Here is a 9128-nt window from a genome sequence, read left to right as displayed (position 1 = left end):
TCTTTTGACAGTTCTTTTCTGCTCCCCATGGCTCAGTATCTAGCCTGCTCTTTGCATCCACGTGAGAGCGAACAAACTCATTGACTATTTATACACAGATACTAATTGCAATTTAAAAAGCCACAGGTGTGGGAAATTAACCTTTAATTGCCATTTAAACCTGTGTGTGTGTCACCTTGTGTGTCTGTAACAAGGCCAAACATTCAAGGGTATGTAAACTTTTGATCAGGGCCATTTGGGTGATTTCTGTTATCATTATGATTTAAAAAGGAGCCAAACAACTATGTGATGATAAATGGCTTCATATGATCACTATCCTTAAATAAAAGACAGCTTTTTTGCATGATCAGTCATATTTTCAAAATCAATGCCAAAATTTCACAATTTCTGCCAGGGTATGCAAACTTTTGAGCACAACTGTATATATATTTTTTGCATCTGAGTCTTCTCAATACTAAATATTTTGTTATTTATGTGATTAATACCATCTCCAAAATAAAATGAATAATCAGTGTTATCACCATTAAGATGAGCTTCACCTTGAGAAGAAGTCAGTCTCTTAAGAGCCTCTCTGGAGGTCATAGCTCTTGGTCTACAACAGAGATCCAGGTGTGGGACAAAAGGAGGTCTGTGTCTCAGCTTGTCGAAAAGTAAGCCAAATACAATGTTCTACATATTCACCTCTACCTACTGTGCCATCAACAAATGGACTCTATTTTTTTAAGTGTAGGCCTAAACCTGACCGTTTTTGACAGGTATGAAAGCTGTGTAGAGCTCACAGATATTGGGAGAGAAGACGCCTTGTTCAAGGTACAATATAAACACAATTCTAATTCAGCATAGAAGTGAAAATGTATGTAAAAGACCATAGAATCATGTACTAAATGGGTCACCACTACTCTAAATGGTCATGTGAAACTCTCAATACATTGTGGCTTAAATGGACAATCTCTGCATCCCACAGTCATCTGGCCTCATAAGATCAAACCATGGTGAGACTCAAGAGAGTAAAGTTGAAACTCTCTGGAGGAGATATGAGTCCCTCAGTGGGGCAAATCACAATTTGTCCAGAAGTATTTCTATGGACATGCTGCCCCAGCCAGACCGTTTGGTCACTAATGCATCAAGGTCCCTGTTTGAGACAAAGAACGCCCAGCAACAGTACTATACCTGCAGCCCTCGGCTCAACGTCACACCACAGGCCAAAAGCAGCCCTGTGAGTCACATTACCTCACCATGGAGGGAGGCACCAACAGGGAGGGAGAAAGGATATTCTAGTGCTACCACTGTCATTACCGTCAAAAAGGACAAGGCTCATCAGGTGTGTGTAACAGTCACGTCAAATTTATTTCTGTTTGTGCTAGTGCAGAATGGGTATACATGATTAAGGAAGGGGGTATGCATGCTTTTTCCTAATGTATCCTTTGATACTTAGAGTAGGTTACTCTATTGTAAATTATTGGTTCGGCCTCACTGAAGTATTGATCATAACTATACAACCAGAAGCACAAAAACTATATATGCAATGCACAGGAGTGCCACACAATAAATAGGAGCACAATATGAACTTATACAATTCTTAAATTGAGCTAATATTCAAATGAAGTTCCAAATATATTCTTGATTTCCTTGGCAGAAGGACAAAACCTTTGAGACAACGAGAAGGAGGACTGGCAGTGGGGTTCCTGGATATGTCACCCAATCCTCCCGAGGATTAAATGGTAAGTTGCTTAGCACATTTAAAAACACCTCGTTGGTACAACTTGTGTAAATGAGTGAGCATATTTACCAGATACAAGTCATTCTTATTAACTCAGCTGTGATGTTAGTCAGTGACTATGGGGTCAAAGATCATGTGAAATTTATGCCCTATATGAGACAAAACTTTGGCATCTAAAGTCTTTATACACAAGCATGTGGGACCATCTGAATTTCCAGTGGAGAATGAATTTGCCAGCTGTGTCTGTGTTAAAAATATTCTTCAGATAATCCTGACAGCATTTAGTGTAGATTTGCTGTCACATACACAGCTACCTAGTCTGGGTTATTTCACAAGCTTTCAAAGAGAGCTAAGAGCAGGACTGAATGTGTGGACTAATATGTATGCAACGCATTCAGGAGACACAGCGCACTGCATACAGTTACAGTTGTATACAGACACAGGCTGAAAGCCACATCAACTGACCTTAAATTCTTCAAGCTTGACTCTAACCAAGGCCATAACCATGTCTTGAACATTGGGGGGGGGGGATCCAATCCATTTTGGGGGTGGGGAATTCGTGGGTGTTGAGGTCACAAACATAATGGTCCTCTTTGGTCCTTTAAAATAGTAAAGGTGCTGAATGCAATAATTTTCTGAATAAAGACTTTAAATGCAGTAATGTTTAGTTTTGAAAGATACTGGGTTTTTTTTAGGTTCACACAGTACAAGACAAACACTGTGTCTGCATTGCAAGCAATTTGCCTGGTTCAGTCAATTATTATTATTATTATTATTATTATTTTGTGTGTGTGTGTGTGTGTGTGTGCTGTCTCAAAGAAAAGACAAATAGAATTTGAATTTCTTTTCATCAATGATGTATCTGTAAAATGACATGACTGTGTCAGCTGGTTAGCAAAAAGAAAATACACAAAAATATTTACTACCCTCAAGTTGTCCCTCATTGTGTTTTTCCCCACAATAGAATCTTAACACAATCTTTTCTTCAAGAACCCTAATGCTGCTCTTTTCCATACAAAAACAGTTCACATAGAGCTGTTCAGCCATGACGTAAATTTGTAGGCGAACACGGAAGTCTAATTCGTCATGGGTTCCCTCAGAATTATGGGTTTTTATAATGGGGTTTTTGAACTTATGTATAAAATAAGGTCTGTGGTAAACATTACTTGACGATACGTGGACGTTTTGTTCTACAACATGAACACAGTCATACTTTAAACGCGAATTTTGAAGCCGGTGTGCATTTTTAAAAAAAGTATGTAGTTCAGTACGGCTTTAAAATTCCTGTTTGAGGTAGGAAAGTGTGTAATTTATGTTGTTGAACAAAACGTCCATGTATCGTCAAGTAATGTTTACCACAGACCTTATTTTTCTCAAAAACCCCATTATAAAAACCCACACGAAAATAAATTTTTAGGTGAACTACTCCTTTTTTTTTTTCTATTAACATTTTTTATTGATTCCTATATTAACACATACAAGCAAGAACATATACAAACAGAATCAATACTTAACCCCCTCTATTACTACCCCGCCCCCCCCCCCCCCCCCCCAATTCTACCCAAGGTGAACTACTCCTTTAACTACTCCTTTTCTTTTTTTTTAACAGACCTGACAAGGACATACTCAAAATAAAATGGTCTCTTTTAAAGAGCACCTATTATGGCACCTAATTTTGTTTTAAAGGCCTCATACATTAGATTTACATGCATCCAAGGTCAAAAAACACTTTAATTTGCTCATAATTTAAATTGCATTATTACCTTTTTTTCCCAGTGTCAAAAACAACTCGTTCAATGATCCGTTCTAAAGGATTCATTCTAAATTCCTCCTTTCAGAAAGCTTACTCTGCTCTGATTGGTCAGATGTCCTAGTCTGTTGTGATTGGTCTACCGCTTAGTGTAGTGTTTGAGGGCAGGTCAAAGCTGTTCGCGAGCTGCCAATGAAAACCAGAGGCAGGTTTTTTTGTTACCAAATTACATAGGTTAGTACAGGAAGTAAGTCTGGAATTACTAAAGACTCGTTAAAAAAGTATATAAAAAAAAACATATCACAGTTAATGTGTTTCAGGAATCGGTTCTTTCTTTTGGGAGTCAATAACTCCATTTGTCGTGCACTTTGATTTTTGAAACTTTGCAGACTTTTTTACATTCACAAACAGCTATATAACATACAAAATGAAAGGTAATATTTGAAAAACCATAATAGGTGCTCTTTAAAAAAGACTCTTAGGAGATGATGATTAAAAATCAGAATTAATTAAAGACATAAAGAAATATGGGGGCCTGGGTAGCTCAGCGAGTATCGACACTGACTACCACACCTGGTGTCGCGAGTTCGAATCCAGGGCATGCTGAATTACTCCAGCCAGGTCTCCTAAGCAACCAAATTGGCCTGATTGCAAGGGAGGGTTGAGTCTCATAGGGTAACCTCCTCGTGGTCGCTGTGATGTGTGGTTCTCGCTCTCGGTGGGGCACATGGATTTGTGCGTGGATGCCACGGAGAATGCCGTGAAGCCTCCATGCACGCTACATCTCCACTTGTTGTGGCTCAACAAGCCACGTGATAAGATGCGCGGATTGACGGTCTCAGACGCGGAGGCAACTGAGATTTGTCCACCGCCACCTGGACAAATATATGACACTGTCCTTGCCAAAACCTAAAAACACAATAGAAGTCACAAGTTGCCAGAGGTGGGTAGTAATGCAGTACATTTACTCCATTACATTTACTTGAATAACTTTTTGGAGAAAATGTACATTTGAGAGTAGATTTAATGGTGGGTTCTTTTTGCTCTTACTCAAGTGAAATTCTAATGAAAAAAATTTACTCTTCGTTACAGTGGGGGACGTTACTGTCGTTACATTACTGGTTCTAATTCAATAAGTGTTAATAAATGCATAATTTATTAAGAGATTTTTGAATGGGACTTTTACGGCACCGGAACTTTACAGTAGCGCTCTGTTACTCGACTCAAGTTCATCATTGCAGCAACAGCAGTAAGCGCTCAAAAAACAAACACTTTCTTTATTTCACATAGTGAAAATTAAGAGTTACGTTTATGCAATGCCTTCATTCAACACCAAATCCAGCGGGAATTTCATCATACAGAATTACGGATTCAACTAAGAAAACACATTGCGGTAAGTTGAGGTGATAATGATAATGCGGGCTTGTTTGTTATGGTAATGGTCAGTTTCAGCGATTCTGTACATACGGGCTCTGTTGATCCAGAGACTATTTAGAAGAGATGGGCCACTTCTATTAAAATGAATTAGAGAAATTGGAATGTCCAGCCAAGAAGCTCGAGCCCAACGGTCAACGGATGTAGAAAGGAAGTCCCACCTTACAGTTAAAAGATCCAATCCCCTTTTAGATACAGACATCACCTGTCAGTCAACTCTAGAACGCGCATGCGCATTAGCTATACAAGTCGGCGTTTACGTTTTTCAGCATAATCTGAGGTGAATTTTCTAAAAAGCTACTTCAGAAGCCTGCCAGATTACCACATTCATTCAATTCCTTTAAAATATACACACATTCACTCTTTGTCTTAAGCCTGATACGCTGAAAACTACTCTGTTAATGTTTTCAAATTCACAATTATGAATGATAAACAAATCATGTACTGCTGATGACATATTGTTAATTCAAAACAGTGAATTTCGCCAAATGGTGAATAGTTTGCACCCTTTGAAATTACTGTCTGTCGGTACAAAATTAGTTAGATATTTACATCTTACATGACACTAACACTCACTAAACCTGAACTGCTTGCTGATGCGCGGCGCTGGAATGATCCGCGAGGTTCCCACTTAACTTCTGACACTTGAGTCCCGCCTTCATCGATTATTATTGATCTCATATGACATTGACGAGCGGTGTTAGACTACTGAGCATGCTAATTTTTTTAAAAAACCATTATGTTATTAATGCAACAATTTAAAAACAATTAGACAGCGATGCATAATGGACTGCAGCAGAACAGCAACAAAGATATCAATAATTGGGGGGGGGTGGTGCAATCTGGCCATATTTGATTATTGGGGGGAGGGGACTTGTCCCCCTTAATGTATATTGTGGTTAAATTGTTGCATTAATAACATAATGGTTTAAAAAAAAAACTGCGTGCTCAGTAGTCCTGTCTCTAACACTTTGGATGGGGTTGATTGAATGTCTTTGGATTCTCGTTGTTTGACAGGAGAAGGATTTGAGGGAGTCTTTCTGTGGCTTTTCTTGACCCAATAATGCTGTGCCCACCAGTGGTGTTTCAGTGAACACAGTGTTGGGTGCATACGATTACAAAGTATGTAGTTACTGCAATCTAATTGCTTTTAAGTTAAAAAAGAAGTGTATTAAATTCTTGTAGTAAGATTACCATTACTGATTTTCAATGAAAGTAATTACTTTTAAGTACATTACTTGTGCTAAAGTAATATGTATAATACATTTAAAATATGAATTCATTTGTACGTCTGTTAGCATTTCTGTGACAGCTAAAGGGTGTGCAACAATGAATGAGGAGGAAATATAGACATTTTGAATTTTTTGGAAAACCAAAAACTTTTCTAGGAAAAGTGATTTAGAAAATAACTTAAAAGTAAAATAATCAGTAATGTGTTTACTTTTTAGATGAAGTAATCAGTGAAGTAATCTGATTACTTTTTTAGAGAAGTAATTAGACATTTGAAGTGGATTACTTATTTTGAGTTACTTACCCAAAACTGTAAACAAAGTGGCCCAAAAAAATATTTTTATGCTTAACAATGTATGTAGCAACTCATAAAACAACAATAAAACATAATTTAATAACTACACATAATCTAATGTTAAATGTAATTTTTTTAATTAAATGTCCATATTGTAATAATCTTCCTAAAATGCAATAAAAATGTGAGTGTATAATGTTGTAAAAAATTTTTTTTGCTAAATGTAATGTGTAAAGCTGTTTAAAAACAATGTTTAATTTTTCAATTCTGTTTGGGGCGCTAGTGGCACAGAAATTACACAATTCACAGTATATATAGTGTATATACAATGATGAGCCAAAACATGACCACCTGCCAAATATGCTATTGGTCCTCTGCGTGCCGCCAAAACAGTGCCGACCCGCCGAGGCATGGACTCTAGAAAACCTTCAGGGACACCCCTGAAGGTGTCCTGTGGTATCTTGCACCAAGACATCAGCAGCAGATCCTTCAAGTCCTGTAAGCTGCGAGGTGGAGCCACCGTGGATCGGACTTGTTGGTCCAGCACATCCCACAAATGCTCAATCGGATTTAGATCTGGGGAATTGTGAGGTCAGGGCAACACCTTGATCTCTTCATCATGTTCAGCGTTATTCCCTTCACTTGTGAGTGGTCACAATTTTTTGGCTCATCAGTGTACACTGGCGGCCAAAAGTTTGGAATAATGTACAGATTTTGTTGTTTTGAAAGGAAATTGGTACTTTAATTCACCAAAGTGGCATTCAACTGATCACAAAGTATAGTCAGGACATTACTGATGTAAAAAACAGCACCATCACTATATGAAAAAAGTCATTTTTGATAAAATCTAGACAGTCCCCATTTCCAGCAGCCATCACTCCAACACCTTATCCTTGAGCATCATGCTAAATTGCTAATTTGGTACTAGAAAATCACTCAGTCAGAAAGCTATTTGGTTCGTTTAATGAAGCTTAACCTTGTCTTTGTGACTGTTTTTGAGTTGCCACAGTATGCAATAGACTGGCATGTCTTAAGGTCAATATTAGGTCAAAAATGGCAAAAAAGAAACAGCTTTCTCTAGAAATTCGTCAGTCAATCATTGTTTTGAGGAATGAAGGCTATACAGTGCTTGAAATTCCAAAAAAATCTAAAGATTTCATACAAAGGTGTACACTACAGTCTTCAAAGACAAAGGACAACTGGCTCTAACAAAGACAGAAACAGATGTGGAAGGCCAGATGTACAACTAAACAAGAGGATAAGTACATCAGAGTCTCTAGTTTGAGAAATAGATGCCTCACATGTCCTCAGCTGACAGCTTCATTGAATTCTACCCACTCAACACCAGTTTCATGTACAACAGTAAAGAGAAGACTCAGGGGTGCAGGCTTTATGGGAAGAATTGCAAAGAAAAAGCCACTTTTGAAACAGAAAACAAAAAGAAAAGGTTAGAGTGGGCAAAGAATCACAGACATTGGACAACAGATAATTGGAAAAGAGTGTTATGGATCTTAACCCCATTGAGCTTTTGTGGGATCAGCTAGACTGTAAGGTGTATGAGAAGTGCCCGACAAGCCAGCCACATCCATGGCAAGTGCTAGAGGAAGTGTAGGGTGAAATGTCACCTGAGGATCTGGACAAACTGATAGCTAGAATGCCAAGGATCTGCAAAGCGGAGTCACATGACGCCATGCGAGGATTGGATGCGTGAACGGATAGCTCTGCGCACTTTGCTAGTTTTAACACTTTTAATGACATAAACTGGTGAGATTCGATACACTCTGTTCCATAACTGTTCTAGGAGGACAATATGTCAAAGATTTCAAAATCCTCGGGCTCTGGAGACATTAAAAGACACTTACATGCTCAAGCTGACACCCCCGAGCAGGCCCCGAGCCAGGGAGTCGATTTAGTCAGAGAGATGCGGGAAATGCAGTGAGAGATGTTGAACAATGCTGACGAAGGTCATTGCTGACTCGGAGGATCTTGCTGTGATACGTCGATCGATCACTGCCATGGAGATGAAATTTTCTGAGATGGTTACAAGAGTTGGGGATGTCAAGAAATGGATCGATTATCTGGAGTCATCGCAGAGGGAATTATCTGCTAATCTGCTAGTGACCCAGGTGGATTTGGAGCATGTCTGGGAGAAGTTGGAGGACATGGAGAACCGTAGCCGGCGGAATAACGTCCATATTTTCAGAATTCCTGAGGCCAAAGAGGGTCAGGATATAGTGAAATTCCTAGACGGGCTCTTTCCGAATCTGCTTGACATAAAAGGCCATAAGATGGAAATCGAGCGAGCTCACAGGGTTCCTTCTCAGCAAGCTGCAGAGGGAGGCAGGCCCCGATCAATTCTGGCCAAATTTCTGAGATCATCCAATAAAGATCTTGTGTTAAGCGAGGTGAGGAGTAAAGGAAGGCTTTCTTAGAAAAAACACAGCATTTTCTTGTTCCCAGAATTTGCGAATTCGACAAGAGAGAAACGTGATCAATTCAAGGAATGCAAGAAACTTTTACATTAATGGAAGTTTGCTTTTGCACTGATATTCCTGGCCAAATTGAGAATAGATGCTAAGGATGGCCGTAAAGCATTCACATGCCCACAGCAAGCGATGTCCTTCATAAAGTCAGTGGAGTGAGTAAGTTATCTTGTGGTACTCACGTTGCAGCTGAATGGACTGGCTCACTGAACATTC

The 9128-nt window shown here is 38.9% G+C and overlaps 1 protein-coding gene across 1 annotated transcript in view; it reads left to right on the top strand.

The window, feature by feature from the left end:
* The first annotated feature begins 528 nt into the window (after positions 1-528).
* The window catches only part of LOC127442835 (xin actin-binding repeat-containing protein 1-like), a 32013-nt gene continuing 23413 nt past the window's right edge, over positions 529-9128 (top strand). Inside the window, 5 exon segments of the mRNA XM_051701051.1 lie at positions 529-650; positions 756-810; positions 965-1220; positions 1257-1321; positions 1640-1721. Coding sequence (XP_051557011.1) covers positions 529-650; positions 756-810; positions 965-1220; positions 1257-1321; positions 1640-1721 — 580 coding nt within the window.

Source organism: Myxocyprinus asiaticus, chromosome 6, assembly GCF_019703515.2.
Source record: "Myxocyprinus asiaticus isolate MX2 ecotype Aquarium Trade chromosome 6, UBuf_Myxa_2, whole genome shotgun sequence".
In the NCBI taxonomy this organism is placed as follows: Eukaryota; Metazoa; Chordata; class Actinopteri; order Cypriniformes; family Catostomidae; genus Myxocyprinus; species Myxocyprinus asiaticus.
Note: the sequence above shows the minus strand (reverse complement) of the source record. Positions and strands in the feature narration are given on the sequence as shown.